The sequence below is a fragment of the Bombus fervidus genome, chromosome 15 (assembly GCF_041682495.2).
Source record: "Bombus fervidus isolate BK054 chromosome 15, iyBomFerv1, whole genome shotgun sequence".
In the NCBI taxonomy this organism is placed as follows: domain Eukaryota; kingdom Metazoa; phylum Arthropoda; class Insecta; order Hymenoptera; family Apidae; genus Bombus; species Bombus fervidus.
Genome location: NC_091531.1, coordinates 3,540,755 through 3,562,760, shown reverse-complemented (window position 1 = coordinate 3,562,760; position 22,006 = coordinate 3,540,755). Strand labels below are relative to the sequence as shown.

The 22,006-nt window shown below is 38.1% G+C and overlaps 1 protein-coding gene and 1 long non-coding RNA gene across 6 annotated transcripts in view; both read left to right on the top strand.

Moving 5' to 3' along the window:
* LOC139995299 (uncharacterized) overlaps positions 1-8,386 on the top strand; it is a 40,476-nt gene extending 32,090 nt beyond the window's left edge. For all 5 annotated transcript variants that reach the window (XM_072018651.1, XM_072018649.1, XM_072018650.1 and 2 more), the window contains exon 3: positions 2,233-8,386. In XM_072018651.1, coding sequence (XP_071874752.1) covers positions 2,233-3,111 — 879 coding nt within the window. In that variant the 3' untranslated portion in view covers positions 3,112-8,386. The remainder of the gene's footprint in view (positions 1-2,232) is intronic.
* Positions 8,387-20,619: 12,233 nt separating this feature from the next.
* On the top strand, positions 20,620-21,567 carry LOC139994779 (uncharacterized). The gene is made up of 2 exons (XR_011801727.1): positions 20,620-20,797; positions 20,900-21,567. It is a non-coding gene; the product is annotated as an uncharacterized lncRNA (long non-coding RNA).
* The last annotated feature ends 439 nt before the right edge of the window (positions 21,568-22,006 follow it).

The window sequence follows — 22,006 nt, the reverse complement described above, 5'->3', positions numbered from 1 at the left end:
CCTAATGGCACATCCTCAGGTTGACTACAATCTTCTATTGAAAATTATTTGCCTCATTTCCGTAAACACGACTCTCATTTTTGGCTCCAGCGACCTCAAAAATCCCTAGAAAATGTTATTCTAGTCGAATATTTCGCAGTCCAGGTACCACGCTAGAGCTGAACTTTTCAATGAAGCATTTAACACGATGCGCATTCGAGTCGACACGTATTGTCGCTCTATTGGGTTGGCAACTATGTGATTTGCGGATTTTGTCAATGCCACCTATCGACAAAATCTTCAATCACATAGTTGCCAACCCAATAACTCTTAACTGTACTGTGTCCACTAATTGGTAAACAGAAGAAGCTGAGTTCAAAATTTGCCAAGTTATCATCGTACGGAGCGAGGACTTACAAGCAACCGAACTTTTGTTGCCTTCTAAGTAGAATTCTTATTATATTATCGTGAATTTACATTCTTTATACCAACCAGACGTATGTAGATTATTCGATTACTGTCTTTTCAGTTAGGGCGACGATATATACTTTTAGATTGTGTATACTATCGACTTGGATGTAGCATCTGAACTAAAAATCCTGAAATTATGGAAAAGTAGATATTTCTACTGGAATCTCGTAAAAGCTGGTATCATACGAAATAAAAATCGTTGAGCGTTTATGGTTATGTAATATTTCTTTTCTAATTTTCTCTTAGAGAATGCTATCGATACAGTTTGGCGGAAAAAGTGGCATATCCTGTATTTTCTGAAACTTGCTGAGCAAGTAACTTTTTGTACCAAACCTCGCCTTAATTCATAATTAAATCACAACTTGTGGTTAAGCGATGTAATAATGTATATTCTAATAGGGTTTTTCCCGTGTATAAATTGAAATTAAATTAACCGAACGAAATTAAATTATACTGGCTGTCGTAAACTTTGGTATGCTCTATACATCTGAGCGACAAGGGGAAAAAACAGAGAGTGTCATAAAATAGCATTGGCGAGAAACTTAATATTTTCATCCACTAAAGAAGAGACAACGTTCGATCAATTTAACTGTATTGTTCATAGAACGAAGTTTATACGTCATTTGGTCATCATAAAAGACAATGATATTTATCACAAAATATTCGTCATTTCTCTTCGTACTTTGTTCCAATACAAACTGGACATATTCCGTTTTTGATCACTAGGTATATACCGAATCTTGAATGCTATTTTGTCGAGACAGTTTGAATATTATGATCATTGTGGTTTGATAGGTTAGATTTGCCAGTTATCATAAACAGAACGTGTTATAAAATGGTTTTCCTCCATACTCTCTTCATTTATTCAGTACGTTTCTTTCTCGGTTTCATTAAAGCAAGTAATTCTGATTAGTATTCACAAGAAGGTATTAATTTTCATGCGTTTGTTAATTTGCAACAGAGTGCAAACATACATATTGCGCGTACCTGCGCGTGAAATATTGTTTCCTCCAGATAGATACGAAACGTTCTACATATATGCATTTATGTTAATTAAATAGCCGCATGTACACGGTAAGCTCGCCTCTAACGAGTTACACCAGCGAATAGAAATCTGCATTATACGCTATTTCTTGTTTATATAACATTACACGCCTAGTGAAAAATGTGGTAATTCAGCGTCGTGATGCGATACAAATCCTCGTGCATCATACTTGATTTGCCTCTTATTTTTTAACAAACTTATTCAAGTTAATTTGGTAAATGGTATTTAATGCCCACTTTTGTCATTTATACTTGTTCCCGCTATATGGAAAAGAGATGTTACGAGACAGAATGTTAACCTTGACATAACGTATTTCAAGGCCGCAGAAATATTCCGCATAATCAGCAAAAACTCTTCTGCTCTTTGAATAAACATAATCTCAAATAGGCAATGTTAGCATGACTTGAATGATGTATGAATAACGAGAGAACACACTGTGAGATAGCAAGTTGTTTGCTATTAATAAAATCCATAGTATCTTAATATATCCCATGTTCATATTTTATTTAAAACTCGTTAACCATTTAATTTTAATAAATGAATTTCTTAATAGGGGAATTAAATGGTAATTGCTTGTGTGTTGCCACGTTCTTTGTATATAATTGGATATTGCCGGGTCGTGAGAGAATTCTTGATAATAATTTGTTAACAATGACCGAGGTTCCTTTTTATTTGAGGAAAAAATTCGTGAAACATCTTCAAACAATTCTCTGTATCCCGGAAACTTCTGGTTGCAGGTGCCACGGGGACCCCATCGACCTGGCAAGGGCGCGTACTGGGCTCTGCACCCGGCAGCGCTGTCCATGTTCGAGAACGGGTCCCTCCTTCGCCGTAGGAAGCGTTTCAAGCTGCACAAGCCCGACAAAGAGCTGCTAAAATCCGAGCTCCAAGCCCTGGCGTCCGCCATGCCACCTCCTCACTCCGAATCCTCGCCTGTACTATCGATAAACCCGAACGCACAAACCAGCAGCTTGACCGTTGCCAATCTGCATCGTCTTCGCGACGATTTGCTCCGCTGGGAGCTGCAAGAACGTCGTCTAACGATGGCATCCGGTGGCAACAGTTCTCCAGGCTTTACGACACCGGAGACCAGCTCCAGCTATTACCTTCTGTCGCCAGAAGTTCGACAGAGACTCGCTGGGACCGACGAGATCCTCCGTGGTTATGAGAACAATTTGTTGCAAACCGGAAGCTGGAGCTTCCCCGGGTTCCAGGTGTCTCCGTACGTCTCTCAGCTGTCCTACTTTCAGACAGACATTCCAGAGAGCAGGCAGATCTGCGCTGGAACCACGGAGACCAGTGTTCCCGAAAAGACTGACTCGAGGGTCTTCCTGGAGACCACGAGAGGCTCCACTGTCGACACCACCGACAGTAAAGTTCGTTGTCCCGTGTTAGAGGCTGGTATCTCCAGTCAGACGAGCATCCAGCCCGAACAGAAGAAGAAGAAGAAACCGTTCACCATCGAAAATATCATTGCGCCCGACGATGAACAGATTTCTAGTAATTCGGAAGACGAGAAGAGGTCTTCCGGTCATCTTCTGGTTCCCAGGCCGCTTTATGCGGGTTTTTCGTTTGGTCTCACTGCTAACAAGGTTCCGTACGAGACGGCTACTTGAATTTACTAGATCAACGTGCATCTAGTGGATGATTCAAACGGGGACCCTAGTAGCGCGACGATCGCCGCTTGGCGACGCTAGTGGTCATTCTGGTGACTATGACTGGCGAATCGTTCATCCTGTTCCTGGGTTTTCCCGTGTTTTTGCGAGGAAGTTTTGGAAGAAAAGGCTTCTGGTGGTGTTAAGCTCGGAAATTTCATTAAAAAATTGTAATATTACTTTGTGTTCTTTCCCCTCTTGTTTCTTTTAGAAAATTCGCAACATTCTCGCGTCAATTTTGTTTGAAACAGACATAGTTGATTTTGAAGTGGAAATTAATTTATTAATTGTGTTATGTATTCATTTTTTCGAAAATTATTGGTGCTACAGTTTTTGCGTGGAATGACTTTGAGTCTGAAATCGAGCAAGTGAGTTAGCGTGGTTCGAGTGACGCTTAAAAGTGAACATAAATATCTGAATCTAACAGAATTGTGGAACTGGTATTATTTGTGCTTTTTAATTAACTAGAAGTGCTTTACGCGTCGTTTGAGCAAAATCGTCGTAGCGATCAGACTAATGAGGTATTTTATTCAAATTAAACGTTTATATGCACGTTAGTAAAAACTTTTGAAATGATTCTTAATCTATGTAACTTATCTAAATTCTTGTTATGGATTATTAATATTCGACTGGTTAATTAGAAACAATGGATAAACTAATTGAATAGGCAAAGTAAGAGGTTACTTTCTAAAGAAATATGTGAAAATTTTGAAAGTTATAAATGTACAATAAACTCGTATAGATATTGGTCGCTATTTAACGATTTTTAAAACACTCTTCGAAATTGGAAACTACAGTAGATGATGTAATTTATTTCCATGAGAAGATAAGTGTCTCAATTTAAATATTCAAATGAAATTGCGTTAATACTTGAGTGACGAGAAATTATATAAAAGAAGTTTGAAATTCATTTTTCAGATCTGTTTTCCTTATTAGTTGAAAGTAAATTATCTAAATTTATTTTAGATTCATGTGACTGTTTCAAATAATGATATTTTTATCAGATTTTCAGACTTAAAAAATATATCAAATTCAAATATATCTGTAAAACAAAATTATATTAATGTGACGCATTTAAATGTTTAAAAATTAATGTTTAGATCAGTGACTCGTTTCATCAGTGCACTACCAATAGTCTTTTCTTTCCCTTTTCAATGGAACTTAAAAGTTTCTTGGAGTGAAAAATATTTGAAGAGATAATGGAAGTGAACGTATCAATATTAAACGTAATTTAACGAAAATGATAAAATCGATTAGTGATAACGCAAAGGAATGCAATATGGTGTTCGATAATTATTTAATAAATTAAATAATAAAAATAAGTGATTATTGAACTACGTAGTATTTTTGTTTACGGATTAGATCCTGCGTGTAACTGCGTCATGTGCAGTGAAAATATATTTTTTTGGCTTATGTAATAACATTCCACTGTCATTTAAAGAATAAAAAAAGTAAAAAGGAATTTAAGAATAAAAAGAAATACAAACGTTATATTTTTTCTGGGTTTCAAAATTTCTCTTACTCTTTTCTATTCTTCTTTTTCTTAATTCTAATTTTATCATGTAAAGAAAAGAAAACTAATAATTAAGGGAAGAATATATGAAACAAAAAATTAGTGAATTAAGGAAATTTATCGCAATAATTATTTGACAAAAATGAACATAATTTGTCAAATAATTTTCGAACACCTTATAGATAACGATAAATCGAGCACAATAATATATTTAACGTTTAACAACGTATTTGCATTTAACAAGCAACGACATGGACATTTGCCTGTATATCATTGTAACATTTTGTATTCGTTTTACAACGAGGAATCTTATATAAGCACAAGGAAGGAAAGAAAACCATTAATTAACGAAATATGTATGTACATTGACCTGCGAAGTTCTCGAAGGCATTTAAAAAAAGAATAAGAAAAAAAGATAATATTAAAGTAGCAAGTTGAAACGTACAATAAGGTGTTTTACAGGAACACAAAATACGATTTAAAGAATAAAAGAAGAAATGTGTTCTAATGTAACACGAAATGTCGTACTATTTAGAAAAACATTGAGAAGTATACCAATGTTAAGAATAAACAATAACTAGAGATGCTCGAGTGAAAGTATTAAAATTAGGGAAGTACTCGAGTACGAGGAACTATTATACCTGACGGATACTTCAAAATACTTAATACATAACGATAATTAAGCGTGTAATTACAGGTTCCCGGTTCTTGCGAATAATTTAAAATAACCGAGAAAGTAAAAATTCCTTAGGGCTAGATATGTGTATCACACGAGAACTGATCAAACAATATTAAGAATTCGAGTGAAATTAGAGTACAAGAAATATTTATTAGACTAATATTTACTAAACATAAAATCGGGTTGAATAAAATTCTGTTCCAATAAATGAAGTTTTGGCAAGTTTCGATAGACGCAAGTTTTCGGACAATTATTCACAAATTAACTGTATTTAAAAATCTAAAATAATCGAAGTCATAATTAATTTTTAAATAACTTAACAAATAATAATGCTACTCAATTACGTCTTTGCTATAATTTAACATCGATAAGATAGATATATCAATATTAAATTTTGAAAAGAAACAATATTCTTAATATTATTTGACCAAAGCTCATATTTTGAAAACCACATACCTTCGAGCAACGGAAGTGTTCTTCAATATGGCCGAAGAAGGAACATTGAACGCGTGAGAATTGGCAACTTTGTAGCTCTTATATTCGTAGCTTCTAAAGTCGGCTCTGCACCTGACGAACGAACACGAACGAAGTATAGTAAATACGAATGAATGCAAATGGACACAAACGAAGGATATGTAAGTACTAAATACAATCATTCGTGAAAGTCTTTGAATACTTCATAAAAGAGATATTTTATTAAAATATGTTAATAAAAATATTAATACCAACTAATCAATATTAATACAAATGTTATTAATAAAATACATTTTTATTAAAATAAACTGTATCCTTGTATTGTGTTTGGCGATTACAGTAAATATGTATGTATGCATAGTCGTCCACACACAGTGACAAGAATAAAGTATTTCATCATCCTTCTTGGTACAAAATGCAATAACTTTACGAATAGATTTGGTAGAATTTTACTTTAATAAGAATAGCTTTGTTATTAAGTGTGACAATATTTTCGTGGCAGCCTACAAACACAAACAAATTTACTTACAAACATAACTCATCTTCGATTCCTCTCTATCCACTAACATTTGATCTCGCACTTTGATTTCTCACTATCACCAGCAACGAAAAACTGTGTTAACTGAAGATTCAAGTATTTTATTCACACTACACCGACACGAATGAATAATCTTTGATATGCAAAAATTATAATTACATTATTATACGTGTACGCATTGAATAAAACGAACGCTAGAAAAGCTTCTAAGTGAACTACTGCGTGATGCGCAAGATAATTTTTTAGGACGTCTTTTACGCATTGTACTGCGCTTCAGATCAGAGAAAAAGGAATATCGATAATCGATATTAAAGCAAGTTTAGTTAGTGCGAGGAAGTTTAACGGCATCGTGTTACGAATTTGTCAATGTTACGTATTTGTCAATGTTACGTATTTTTTAACAAATTTGTTGTGTTTTATCATTCACGTTAGTTCGTGTTCGTTCGTGATGTGTAAATCTGACTTTATAATCACGCTCTATCGTCCATTACGCATATTTGCGAACCTAGTTAACGTAACATAAGATCCACCGAAGCTCTCGATAAGGCGTTTCCTCCTCGATATCTGAAAGATAGATAAAAGTTTTATTAGTGAGTTTTACGTATGTGCTTAGATGATTCGAAAAGAATTTTGTGTTGCACGGCTTCTGGACCACAAGGAACTCTGGGTATGTAACATTCCAGTAAATCTTCTTTCGTTCGATGTGGTATTCTTTATGTAATTATACGAACGAATATATGAACGAAATTTGAAAAGCTACAATGGCTGCAGGAAGTATCGATAATAGACGCTTCTTCTACCAAGTTCTACATTTCATTCTCACAATATCACATTTCTGCAATCGTATGAAAATCAATTCATACGACTTGAAGTTTAATATATTTGTATCTAATTCGCCAGTATGTAAATGCTATTTATTAATTAATAAATACAATGTACCAATATTTTCTGTAGCCACTGTACTACATCAGTGATGAGTGTTTCATTAAGCATTAAATATTTTGTTTTTCATCCACTGCAATTACCGCTTTAGTTTTAATTAACGGATTCTTTTATACATATGATCCGAAATTAAAAACTAAAAGATTAGTCATGCGTGGTAGCGTGTCTTCAAAAACTGCTTTGACCAAACATAACCTCATTAATGGCTGTCCCCATTATATGTACTTAAAAAATGAGAACAAAAATTAATACAAAAAGTTTGAACTTTGATATATTAAAAATTCAAAAAAGTGAATTATATTCGAAGGGGAAATTAATCGAATTAGAATCAATACTAAAAGTAATTGCCTTAATCGAAAATGTAGTTTCAAAAATATATTCGTGCTCTTGAAATAAACAAGTCGGCACGTTCGCTTCTTCCGAAACAAAGGAAATAATTTTCGTTTCAAAATGATGCAAAACAATTTTTCATTAGTTCAGTAGAGGTTTTACGATTAAAACAAATTTTATACGTTTTCCGTTTATATATTTATTTCGTTTCAATTTATGTAATTTCTGTATAGCAGAAAATTGCGAGAAAATTTTATTTCACACGTTTCTCTTGCACTTTAACGCGATATGTAAGTAGCTGCCAGTAGTTTCCCCGTTTAATTTTTATCAAGCGTTATTGCAAATAAAATTTTGCTTCTTGTCTTTGTTATTGAAGTTTAATTAATAATTCTAATTAATAGCGCAGATTGAAGATCAGGTATATATGTATATACTATATGTATAAGGAATATTCCTTCAAATTGACTAACTATGAGTAACATAGACTGTTCTTTTTTCTTCTATTCTTAAATTAAAGCAGAGGTTTCGATTGTTCTTTGTTAAGAACAGAGGTTATTTATAGACTTATGGTACGTAAATTTCGTTTAACGGGATCACGTGCGAATCCATTGAAAGGAAGTTCATCCATTGTGCGAACGTACTCGTAAATGATCTACAGGCGTAATATAATTAATGTACTCGATCGTACTTTCACGAAGATGCTCGTAAATGTAAACATTGCTTCGTGGTTAAATAAATTATTGTATATATATCTGGAAAATATTGTTCATTTTTTGAAAATCTCTCGAACACACGTATATAATTTTATTATATATACTACACAATTACCTCCACTACCTTACGTTCCTAGATGACAAATATTACTTTCTCGACAAACTTCCTTTCAATCCTGCATAATCAAACCGAAAATCAAATCCAATCTCAGAAACTAAAAATACAAAATGGACGAAAAGTAAATGGAAAGAAATAAAATTAAGAAAGCAAAGACTGTAAGGATGTTAGATTGTTTTTGCAATGGACGATCGAGGCGCGAGATAATTAATATGGGAATAACCATAGCAGAACTATCGAAGGGGAAAGTCGTGGAGCGGTACGGCAGAGGAGGGAAAGAAAAAAGGAATTCTTTCTTTATGGCGTTTAATGGGATTCTTCGCACTTCGGCCGGTGCTCCGACAAAGGGCCAATTCTGGCTTGGGCCAAAGGGCCTCCTACCAAATTAGAAACCTCCGAATGATTTATCGGCCAGGGATATTAAATTAGAACGAATTTCGTGGTCGAAAGTAGCAAGCCCGTACTTCTTCCTTTAATAGCAATAATTGCCCGGACGCGAAACATTCGAAGCATCTTTGATACCTTATTTACACTCACCGTGAAATCTCTTGAAAACTGTTCCCTCTTCTCCCGGAGATATATCATGCTCTTGAAGGAACAAGCGAATATACCGCAGTTATTCGCATTAATATTCAGGCACAGCGCTATTTCTGCATTCGGTACTTCGTATACGTTTACTTTCTAAACTTGTACGTATAAGTTTTGCTTATTCCACGATTTACGAATATTCTAATTCAGCCATATTATACAAGAAACCCTGCAATCCCAGATAATACGAAATCGAATGAATTTAGTTTCAAGATTTTAATTAAAAAAAATAAAGTAGCTTTATTTCTATTGGGTATATTTTCTTCTTGCTGTTTTACAGTGTTTTTTAATGGCTTATCGAGCAATGTAATTAATATAATTTTAAGTTTTCTGTCGTTTCTGTGTGTTGGTATCATTCGGCCATTTTGATTCCAATATCATCCATCAAAGTCAAGACGTTCCACATCAAAGTTGTCTATCTTCCACAAATTCTATCGTCACTTTTTATCGTCATAAAAATTTAGACGATCTACCGAGGCGAGGTGCCTCGTTTCTTGCCAAATTTTTTAAGCTTTTTATCTGATATAGCTTTGCCATTTGATCCTAATATTATTAGCAGAACCTTAAAAGCATCCATCATGTTGGAATGTCCGCCGCGAATAACCTTCATCAGATTTCTATTATTTCAACTATGTTTGGTAGTGTCGATAATTTTAAAGTATTCGTTCTATGGGTTGGTAAATTTTTTTCATTTTAACAGTTGCTGGGTTTCTGCGTAATACGATTGAAATCGTAGCTTGGAAATATTAGGTCGTCCGGAAAGTCCTTCACGCGTTCGCCGCTCGGGGCCTTATCTCGTTCTTCTTAAGTAAACAAACCACCAGATCACTTTACGGCCAATCGTGTGGTCACTAGTTATCCTCTGGTAAGGCAAAAAAACAGTTCTCGACGGAAAGAACCTTTCGGGCAACCTAATACTCGAAGCAAATTGCTTAGTTTCGATGATATTTCAATTTTAATTTTATCAGTACGTAGAGCGTGGAAGAGACAAGGAAAACATAAAGAGGCAAAAGTGTATCGTCTGAAATCTCTCTGAAAAATTCCCAATTGTCTAACCATTCTATAATGCCAATATCGAATGGTATTTTATTTTACGTAGCAACTTTCTCTCTTCCTATAAAGCAAAAATAACAGACGCTCGAAAGAGATGAAATGGAAGAGAAAGAAAAAGAGGCAGAAGAAAAAGAAGAATAGCACAGAGGGTGGTTGGACCACCAACGATCAAGATTCGTTATTAAATCTCGCAGGTATCGAGATTACGGTATAATCGTATTGATAACAGCGGCGTATCCTTGCCTCTAGATGCCCTGTCCACGACGGTTTCCCATTTGCCAGGACAAAGCCCCTTTTAAACCGCGGCCTTTGTGCTCTTAATTTCGGTGCCGTGCGTGAAATCGACACGTTTTTCCACTTAATTCACGGACACGCCTGTTTCTCTCGCGTTTTTCTCTTTTCTTCCATCCCTCTCGTCCTCGCCTTCCCTTTCTTTTTACTTTGCACGTTTTTTTTTTACATCGTAATTGTAAGTGTATATTTCGTGTTATACATTGTTGATGTCTTTTTCACGTTTCAGCAGGCTGTTATTTAGCAGAGAACTAGCAAGAAATAAGAAAACATCGTCGCAGTTATATTTCGTGGTAAAGCTCCAGAAATTTCTTCTTTTCTTCTCTTTCTTTTTTTATTTATCGTTTAACATCACGCGTGTACCCGTTCGCTGGAATTGCAGATTTCGCACGGTGTGAAGTTCAGAATTTTAGATTCGGAGGTTCTTGAAACAGATTGAAAAATATCATCCATGTAATATGAATACGAGAAATCGTATTCTTTTCAACTTGAAATTACGTAGCAGTTTCTCGAACGCTCTTCATCGAAGCTCTCCTAGATTAGTTTCAACGGAGATAATTGTTGCTACGAAGTTTCACTTTATACTTCACGCGAAACGCGTCTATCGCTTTTGCTTTAATTTACATTGCTCACGTTCCGTTGAATTACTCCTTTGATGCCTGGCTAGATAAATTGTTTCTGTTAAAACGTCTTCAAACCGCTGCTAATACTTGACGTGTTGCCTGTTAATTACGACTTACATATAATATAATAAAATGAAGTTACACGTGATTTTATTCACATGGAAGTCAATATATCACGATAACATTGAAAAATACATTTTACATCTTACGTTTTAATGTTACAATGTTACGTTGTAATTACAATAAATTGAAGCTACACTTAGGATAAAATACAGCTCTCGATAACAATCTAACATCGTTAATAAAAATCGACCAATGTCCGCATACTTATAAACTGAATTCCATCCTTCTGCTTGCAGGGAATTAGGATAAAACCAGGATCTTAGAAATAAAATGGCATAACTTTGCCGTTAATATACTTGAGCAAAAATTACAAGCTTATTTTATTGAAGCGTTATTTTTATTAAATTTGTTATATTTATTTTATTAAATGTTTCTTTTTCTTGAGAGAAAAAAAAATCCGCAAAAATAACAGTTCAGTGTTTAATAATAATAACAAATAATAATAACAAATAATAGCAATAATAATAGCAATAACAAACAGTGTTTAGATGATACATACAGGTACGAATTTACGACTTTGTTTGGTCGCCTGGGTGAAATCGGATAGTGACATCTGTAACTTTAGAATTCATCCTTAGATTCTCTAAATTCTCGACCAGTGCAGTCTCCACGGCTGAACAAATTATACGCTGTACCCAAGCTTCGTTCAATCTGAATACGTGATACGATTTTTGAATACAAATGTTTCCGTTGTGCTTGCTATTATATTTTTTGTCATCGTTACTACTCTCATTATTCTTTTAATTTTTGTTTAACTCGACGCTAATAATATGCGTTAGTAGCATGAACACGTCTTATTTTCGGGACAAAACTGGGAGTCCGATTTTGTCTCAGTTTTATGAACATTATAATTTCTATATTATGAATTTTATGAATATTATAATTTATATTTGCCATCACGATGGCAAATTGGATGAAGCTCATTTACATATTGCTATATATACAACAAAGAGCATAATTCATACCAAAGGAAGAATAATTCGTATTTCAAAATTATCGTGACCTTGGAAAGCACATATGTACAGTGGTGGTCGATGGTATTCCGTTTATGCGCTGACCGGAATGACGACACTCGATAGCTGCAGCGAAGCGGGAAAATTGTAAACCGTTTGAAAAATAATAGTAGGTTCCGGTGTTATCTGTGTATCCGGTTCTTCCCTACATTTCCTTTTATATTCGTAATTCATTGGAAAGAAATCTCACGCGTTATGAACGTGCCTGTATACCATATAAACCCCATAAAGAGGCTGGCGAGGGAATGCTTCACACCCTGTTCCGCTCAAACGAAATTAATTACCGAATCGTAAAACGGCTCGGCCGGAGCACGCTCTTCCGCTCTCTTCGTTTTCCATTATTCATTTTGGAAAGTCCCGCGAAGTAGGGCGTGCCCCGCGTTTCAGCGTGGCGAGTTCTCAATTACATTGTTGCCGCGTAATCGCGCTGATACGCCCGCCTCCGCGGCCACGTATCATTTTCCACACAGTGGCTTGACTTTTCCGCGATCCACTGGCTCCCATGTTCCACCGTCCACCCGCCTTTCACTTCCGCCTTTTCCCTTTGTTCGGCAAACGAAGCACCAGCGATTATCGCGATAGGTCTCGTTCCATGCAGTGAATCGATCGAGAAATATCGATCGATCGTGACGCCATCTTCGATCATATTCGAAGCAGAGTTACGGTTCAGGGAGAAATGCCAATTTCTTTCACTGTGTCTGTTTATTGTCTCGCTACGTACCAAGTGGTTCCTAGTTAGGTTATGTACGCTATACACGCACAGATTCTGTCGCCCAGGCGAAATTTCTACAATTTCATAGATTTCAAGTTAAATGCTTGCAAGAGAATTACAAGGAGACTGTTAATGTTGAAATTGCGCGTTAGTAGGGAAACATTAGTTGCGAATAAAAATTATGACAAAGCGTGGAAGATGTTGGAAGTAGCCGAATGTGCAAGCGTTACGTTGTGTCAGCGTCTACCCCGGTGTTGGCTTAATACCCGCGTTAAAACGATCAAAGTAGCAGGATCAAAGTGGATTAATGAAATTTCGCCTGTGACAGTAGCCGTGTTGTCCGTCTCTGCTGACTCGCCGCTATAACACCATAACGAAGAATACGAAGAATACGAAAGGAGAAGACGAAGAGTAACACGACTAACACGAGTAACACGACGAAGAAGAAGGCTGTGGCGGTCGTGCGTCGAGTGGCAGGAAGAAAACGGGCGTAAGTACCGAGACCGGTCATTATTTATGCCATTATAGCTCGGTCTGGCCGGTTGCTTGCGAGCCGCGTAAGGCTGAACGTGGCCGCCACGACTTAACGAGCCTTCGTTCGCGTTCATCCGAGACCCTGATAAAAGGACTACCTTCGGACCGCCTCTCGACGATCGCTACCCTTCTTCTTCTTCTTCTTCTTCTTCTTCTTCTCTGCTTTTTTTCATTTCTTTTTCTTTTTTTCTCTTTTTCCTTTTTGTTTCAAATCTGTTGCTTCTTCCTCCTCTTCTTCTTCTTCTTCGTCCCTGATCTTCTTCATCCTTCTGGTTCCAGCCAGCATGCCGCTCGTTATTAGTCTTCCTCTGTTTTCCGCTTGAAAACAGTGCCGCGGTTCTCTGTGTTTAGATGATTGATATCGCTGAATGACCGGCGGACGCGTTACACGCCATGAAGAATGGAGAACGTCTGGACCGGCTACTCTTCCTTCATTTGCATTTATCCGGATGATCTTTCGCGGCCGGTGTCGGCCAGCCTCTCTCAGCTTTGTTGTGATGCCAGAGGAACGAGGTGGAGATTTGGGGCTCGGGTCTCGCGGTAATTGAGACTGCTGTGTTTCCCGGGATATTCCATGTGAAAGGTGATCGTCGTTTTAGCTTTCGCTGGTGTTGTTCGATGGTTTGAAGATCTCGGTGTTACGTGAATCGCGTTCGACACTGAGTTTTAGCTTACGGCAGCTCTCACAGCAGATTAATTTGTTTAGCGTGGAACGTTGAGAGTGTGGTCGATTATACAAAGGGATTTATCTTTGTCCGTTTTCCAAATGTTAGTTTTGCATCATTTTTCTTCCTCGATGCAGTTTCACGGAGCATGCTACGTCTTGATGTAGTCGTCTGAAAGTTTGAACTCTGCTTTTCTAGCGGACTCTTTCTTTTAGCGTGGAATGTCGCGTCGCGTTCAATTTACATTATCTTTCTCGACAGGATTTGCAAGGTTTAGATGGCTAGTCTCGCTTCGCATACTTCCTCGACTATCGCCACTTTTTAAAATTCCAATGTAGCGATATTCGTCCGAGGGAACGTTCACAGGCAAATTAATTATCGCGTGTCGCGATAAATGTTGCATAGATCATGCGGACAACGGCGTGTATCTGAATAAAAGTACACGACGGAGCGTGATGTGATCCATCAGAAACGTCAACGTACGGTGCTTACGGGTGCACGATGTCTTATTAAATCATAAATTCGTTTCCTGACGACACTGAAATAACAGACCCGCGCAGAAAGAGAGAGCGTCTGGCGTAAAAAGCCCTTTCTAGGATGAAATTGACGATAAAAGCCGGCTGTAATTAAGGATTAAAGCTGATTACGAGTTGATCATGTTCTGTCGTAACAGATTACGTGTGATTTAATATTAATGTGTATCTTTCTATTTAATTTGAGTAATAACCGAAGGGTATACGTGTGTGTAGCATCGAATTATATATCGTAACTAATTTCAGCCCGATGCTATGGTTTAAATTAATCATCGTGCACGCTGATAATGCAGCTCGATATTTTAATGCTGGCTTTTCTGTAATTTCTCCGTATACGGGGTGTTTCATAATAATTAACACACGGATTTGGTACCTAAAAACGACGAAGGAAATTCATATCAACGTGTGTCGCATTTCATCTTCTTTACGGGATGCAGTTTATCCATGGGGTTTTTATTCGCGGGGACACACTGTATATCGAGTACAAGGGTTTCGACAAGTTCGAGGAATATCGAAGAGCGTCTCCTATGAAGATAGTCAGATAGAGCACAAAACACAAAACTATCTTCAGACGGTGAATCCATGGCTTAGATATCGTCCGCTTATTACGAGACACCCTGTATAGTCTCTCAGAAATACGAAAACAGCAGCAGTGAAATCAAATTTAATACACAGTGTGTATCGCCCAGTCTCGTATTTGGCGCAGTTCTATACGAAAGTTTGATATTTCTGTGATTCAACATTTATTCCTCTCTTGGATCGCAGGAAACAAGCGCAGAGACTTTTGCCCGCTATTTTTGTTTTCAAACTTTCAAACTTACGATTTTTTACTTCCGCAATTTATTAACATTAATTTAATTTCATTGAATTAAATAATAATATCAATTTTGTTATCAAGGAATATATCTACGTCGTACGTCGTTAGAAATTTATCGATTGAACGTTATTGTTAGGAAAAAGTGTTTACGTACTTTGGTCCCAAGCTGCGGCAAACGAAAAACGTTCTCGTAGAATCGGCAACGCGATCTTCTGATCGAATATCAAAGTATCGTGTGACACATAGAACGCGCGAACGTAAAAATTTTGTATGGTAAATGTTGAGATTCCTTCGTGAGCCATCGGTGGTCCACTAAAGCGACGAATTGTATAAAATTCGAGGGAAGAGTATTCGCCGCGAACCACATTGAGATTCCACCGTGAGCCACCGGTGGTCCACTAAAGCGACGAATTGTATGAAACTGGAAGGAAGAGTATTCGCCACGAACCACATTGAGATTCCTTCGTGAGCCATCGGTGGTCCACTAAAGCGACGAATTGTATGAAACTGGAAGGAAGAGTATTCGCCGCGAACCACATTGAGATTCCTTCGTGAGCCACCGGTGGTCCACTAAAGCGACGAATTGTATGAAACTGGAAGGAAGAGTATTCGCCACGAACCACATTTTCGCACCACAAACATCGTTACGTTTCTCTTTGGAAGAGCATCCACCTTTGGGAGCTCACGAAGGATCGTCAGACGCTGCAGCGTGCACACTTCCGTTCTCGAATCGATAATTACGACAAAGAGTAATCGCGTGCCAGCTCGAAATCAGCCAGCCGGGCTCTTTCACCTCGTCTCGGGCTACCGACGGTGATTCGATGCACGAACCGAGCAACACCACCAGCAGTTGTCATAATTGGATCATGTTTCCAATGTATACTTTTCGTATATATCTTCTGAGTTTCTCTTATCGTAGAATTAGTTACGCGATTCTAAGTTTCTATAACGCACAACTGAGAAAATGGCGATACATTTATTTCACTCGGCAAACATCAAAAGAATCACTTTGTTTCGAGCGAAATATTTTTCTGCATTTCGTAGATTTCTGCACGTGCAAATTTCCCACGACTACGTAAAAATATCTAATTTCCTTGTGCAAACGATTAATAACCACGTTAATTCGATTTACACGATTTAATATTCGTGTAATAAGCAACGTTTAAACGAGTGGAACAAAAAACGAAATAAAAGGAAAATTGTAGAATTGAAATGTTCGATATAAAATTTCTCTCGCTATCGCGTCCTTCGAACGAAACTACCGGCGCGAGGTTAGAGCGCGAACCGAGCAGAAACAAGCGCAAACAGCAGCGGCGTGAAAGAGAGTACGTATCCGGTGGGTGGTTGATCGGTGAGCGTGAAACACGGGCATTTCTGGGATTTCAGCGATTTCTCGCTGGCTGTCGGCGTTCAGCGATGTTGGCAACGAAGAATGGCGGCCCTCCCGCGAGCAAGGCGTCGCTCGTTGAAAGGAATTGGCACGCAATCTTCGTTGCTCCTTAATTGCCTGTTTTTTGCTCGGTTTTGCCAGGCGATAGACCGGCGTTGTGATTCAGCAAATATCAGGCCACCGGCCGGGGGACGACTGTAGAAAGGGATACTTTGGACAATGGAGCTCGTGAAAAGCGTGAAAATTCGCGTAGATGATCGTTGACCGAGGTTTGAGAGAAAGAACGATAGGGATTCAGCGTGTGCGGCCGAGAGTATTATACGAACGTAACGTAAAATTTGCAAGCGGATTAATTACATGAACGAAGCGTGCATTTACCGTGATAGTTCTTACCTAACGTTTTCGATATTATTTATAAAGGAATAACGTTTCTGTCATTTATAAATATTGAGATGTGTATAATTTTGTGTGCTAGATTAGATTAGCCGCGCAGTAGTGACACACGTATGTGAATATGAGTGTATGGAAGTATATGCGTGCGCAGCGTCTCGAAAAACAGACAAATGGCAACTGTTCCGTTGGCAGTGTGTTATAAAAGATGGCGAGACAAAGAGAGTGGTGAGACGCATGCAAATGTATATCGACGAAGATCCTGGAAATCGTTTATTAAATAAATCTAAAACTATTTTAATATAAATTCTAAGTGTAATCCTAGTGTTCCGTTACTATTATTTCGGCAAATAAGATCCACAATTCTCAACGATAGACGAAGAATATTTTATGAGAAAGTTAACCAAGCTGTAGTTAGTCGCGCAATAACAATGCGATTCCCGATAAAAAACACTGTACTTAGTGAATTTTTAATTAGAGCAACACGCTTGTGCGGAGAGGATTGCGCAACGCGTGCTACCAACGATCGATTTAATCGACAGCCGCACGAGTCACGAAATAACGATTAAAATATCTATGCTTTTTTAGTAAACAGTAATCTCGTAGCAATACATAATGAAGCATAATACGAGCTCTGAACTCTTTCTCTTCAAATTTTCTACCATAATCCATTTGTGTTAAAAAGATTTTGATATGTGCGATAAACAATTCGCTTGAAATTTTTCTACGAAGATTGTCAGACACCATACGTTCTATACATATTGTAACGAGTATACTTGAAATATTTTCTAGATTTCTCCATATTACGTCTAATTCGCAGTCTACCAACGAAGCACGACTATCTTAATTATACAGATTGATCGTCGTTTCGAACTAACCTAAAAATCTACATAGAAATGGCAAACATACATCTAGTAAGAAATTAGTATACATTTTTATTAACGACCAAGTCAAGTTACTAGTATCCAGTCGTAAGTGTAGCATTTAAATTGGGGAAACATTGGTGCGCTTAGGGATGAAAGCAACCCCTGAAACCCGCTCAAACCTCGTGAAATCTGTCTTTCTCTCTCTTGGGAGCTTCTCGTTATCCCCGACACGAAGACACGTGCAAAGAATTCAACGAAGAGAAAGGATGGTCTCGAAAAGGATGATCGAGTTAGCGTGGAATCACAGGTATCGTTCCATGCACTGGCTGTCTGTGTGTGTTGTCCAAGAGACAGACAAGCGCAGACAGGCAGCAACATCAAAGCCAATCCAACAAACCGGCGCACACATCTACGAGCCAGAAGAGAGAAACAGAAAGAAAGGAGCAGACAAACAGAGTTGAAAGACGAAAATAGCGCGAGAGCAAGAAAGAAAAAGGTGTTTCAGGTCGGAGCAATTCGCCGCGGCCGAAAAAGTAATGGAGTTTAGAGAATTGTTCGTGTGGGTGGCGGTAATGGCGGCTCGAGCGACGAGGAAGGAAGGAAGCTGCTGGAAAGAGCGGCACACCTGTGGCGGACAAGAGCCACGCTGTCTGGAAGAGGTCGATCCTGTTTTTCGGCTGATCACCTCCGACGAGGCCGCTCGCTCAGCTTTTCGACCCAACAAAGGCCCGGCGACGATAAATCATCCGACCGGCTCTCTCCGAGCCTGCTGGATCCGACGATCTAGAGATCACTGGATAGGCATCCAGTTCCAATGTCTACTCGATGAGATTAAAGTGACTCGAAGAGTGTTGAGAGGAATTTCCTTTACGCTATCGGTTCGACTATGTATGACGCTGTTTTACAGCGGATTATGGCAGCGCTTCTTCTCATTTTTAACCGATCGTAGGCGGAATTTTTGCTTGTTCGATGAATCTCGGGTGACTTTGGCGGTTAAGGCTGATTCGATTCGTAGAGTTTGATCGTTTGGCTGTGTATGGCGTTGTTTTACAACGGTTTGTACGAGTATTGGAACGATCGCGTTTGCGATTTCTTTTTGTTTCAACCGATTTTGGTTTCTCGTTTATCCGATGTCTGTGGAATTTACAGATTCGTTTTGCAAGTTTTACAAGGTTTGATTATTGTTTAAGTTCCTTAGGCTTCGCGATGGATTCTCGAATTATTAGTATTCGATTTGGCGAATCTACTTAAAAATTCCAAGACGAAGAAAATATGGTCCTATAGTTCGTTTCTAACGAATTTGCTAACTCGTTAGCTTATTCCAAAGCAAGTGAATTCGACTTTGAATATGAAGAGGACTACAAATTCTACCATCGTACATCTCATCTATGGGTCGAAATTGGCCCAGAAGTACCAACAATATACACGGAGAAAATACACAAAGAAGATGGACGGCCAGTGCGGAGAAAAAGGAACAGAAGGAAGAGAGGGAAAGAGGAAGCGCGATTAGTCGAAACTCGAAACGTGTCGTTTGCGTGAGAGCTGAATGGATCGGCGTGGCGTCCGTTGCGTGTCGAAACACCGAGCCCCTTTTATCTTCTAACTCAATGGAATTTCCAGAAACGCCGCTAATTAATTCTTTGAATCCTGATTTCCGCCTGTCGTTCCTCTCTTTCTGTACAAACAAATAATTATCTACCTTTTTCTTATGTTTGCTTACGAATAATAGATACCCTCGGATGGTCTCAGGTGAGAAGCTCCTATCTTAAAACGGACGTGTCAAAATTGCTTCATATTATTCGTCCTCATACAAAGTACCATTCTCAATGCTCCTATTCAGTCTTTTCTTTTCAACGAAATATCGTTGTTCGCTGGTCGGAATCACATTCGCTCTTTGCCTCTTCGTTCTTTTAATCACAGCAGTGTTAATTCAGCAGGCTGCGGTGTCATCGAGCCATCTGCTCTTACTTTTGTATCGTAGCGCAACTTATTTGCTTTCCAAGAAAGATAGACTCGCTTCGGTCTGGCTCTCGAGCGCACAATCTGTAAACGTTCATTTTTGAGCGTTTGAGAAGGCTGGACAAATGAATTATACGCTGCCGTTAACACTTTGACTGCCACGCGGAAATCACATGTTTCGCTGAGGGCGCCACGGGAGTATTTTTATTATTCAAAGCTATTGAGATATGTATAACTTTGTGCGCTAAACTAGATTAGCCGCGTAGTAGTGACACGCGTATGTGAATATGAGTGTATGGAAGTATGTGTTGGCACAGCGTCTCGAAAAACAGATGAATGCAACTGTTCCGTTGGCAATATGGAAGATGGTGAGACAAAGAAAGTGCTGAGACGCGTGCAAATGTGTATCGACGAAGATCCTGGAAATCCTTTATTAAGTAAATCTAAAACTGTTTTAATATGAATTCTAAGCGTAACCTTAGTGTTCCTTTACTTTTATTTCGGCGATTAAAATCCACAATTCTCAACAATAAACGAAGAATACTTTATGAGAAAACTAACCAAGCTGTAGATAGTCGTGCGATAATAATGCGATACCCGATAAATATGGATATAATTCTATGATATGAAATATGAATTCCAAGTGTAAACTTAGTGTTCCTTTACTTTTATTTCGCCGATTAAGATCCAAAATTTTCAACAAAAGCATATCGTGGCAAAATAATAATAAACTGATGATGTAAGACAACATTCTTCCTCAATGGACCGTTTATCTTATTCGTGGTCACGGGTGACCACCGTGACACCTTGGTAACAGTTGATAGCGACATATTGTAACAAGGCTTCGTTTATTTCAACAAACCATTCGTCTTCGTTATTTCGTAGTGAGCAAAACGTGCAGAATATATTATTGAAATGTGTAGAAGATATTAGTAAACAGTGTTATAATTATTTTTATGATTTCGACGAAACATTCGGCTGAAATGGTAGAGGTCCGCAAAGAAAATCATGTTTGTGATAAACCAATGGTAGTGGTAGATTACAACAGAGGAAAATGTGCTGTACATTTATCACATCAAATGATGGCATATTCTGCACCACATAGAAGAACTCTCGAGTGGTATATAAAATTAGCTTCAGAGTTGTTGTTAAATACATCAATTTCAAACGCGATGATACTCTCTAAACAAACAACAAAAACAAAAATCAAGGTATCAGATTTTAGAATGGCACTGGCAATGCACCTTACACAGTGCCATTCACCAGAACAGTCAAATATACTTATTCGACGAAAATCGCCACACGAAATGCAGAAGAAAGAAGGGCAAGCGTACCTGGCACGAAAATTTTGCAGAGAGTGGCATAAAAAAATGTTAAACGATTAGGATCAAAAATTGCTAAGAATCGGAGGAAAAAGGTGACCACCTATTGTCCAGATTGTATCGATGAGCCACGTTTATGTTCAAAGTGTTTTAACACAGTGCACCGTTAGCTGCAAGATTTCTTCTCATTTCTTTTTATTGATGTCCTAATAAAAATGTTTAATCGTTCAATGGGGCACTTTTCATTTCAAAGTATCTTCTATTCATCGGTTACATTCAAAATGCCCTAACTGTCAATTTTCATTCAATTTTTACAATTGTAAAAAATTGAAGAACTCCGGTCATTAATGACCACCGTGGCGTCACAGGAGAAACCGCGATGGGTCGTATATGACCCACGTGGCAGTCAAAGTGTTAAGGTGTTTGCGGAGAGGCGCGGGCCAGGATTAAAGGCGAAATTGAATCGCGTCCATGTCGCGTTTCCACCGCGCCGAAGGAATTCTGTCCGTCAAACGAGCCAGCGAACAAAGTAGGGAGCGACCGTGTGAGAGACTGTGTTCCAGCCGACTCCACAGCTCCGGGCTATACGGGGTTCGGCCGAATAACGCGTACGAGCGAGCACGAGGCGATTTCTTACGAAAAAATAAGGATTGCATGGTGCGATGCTTGG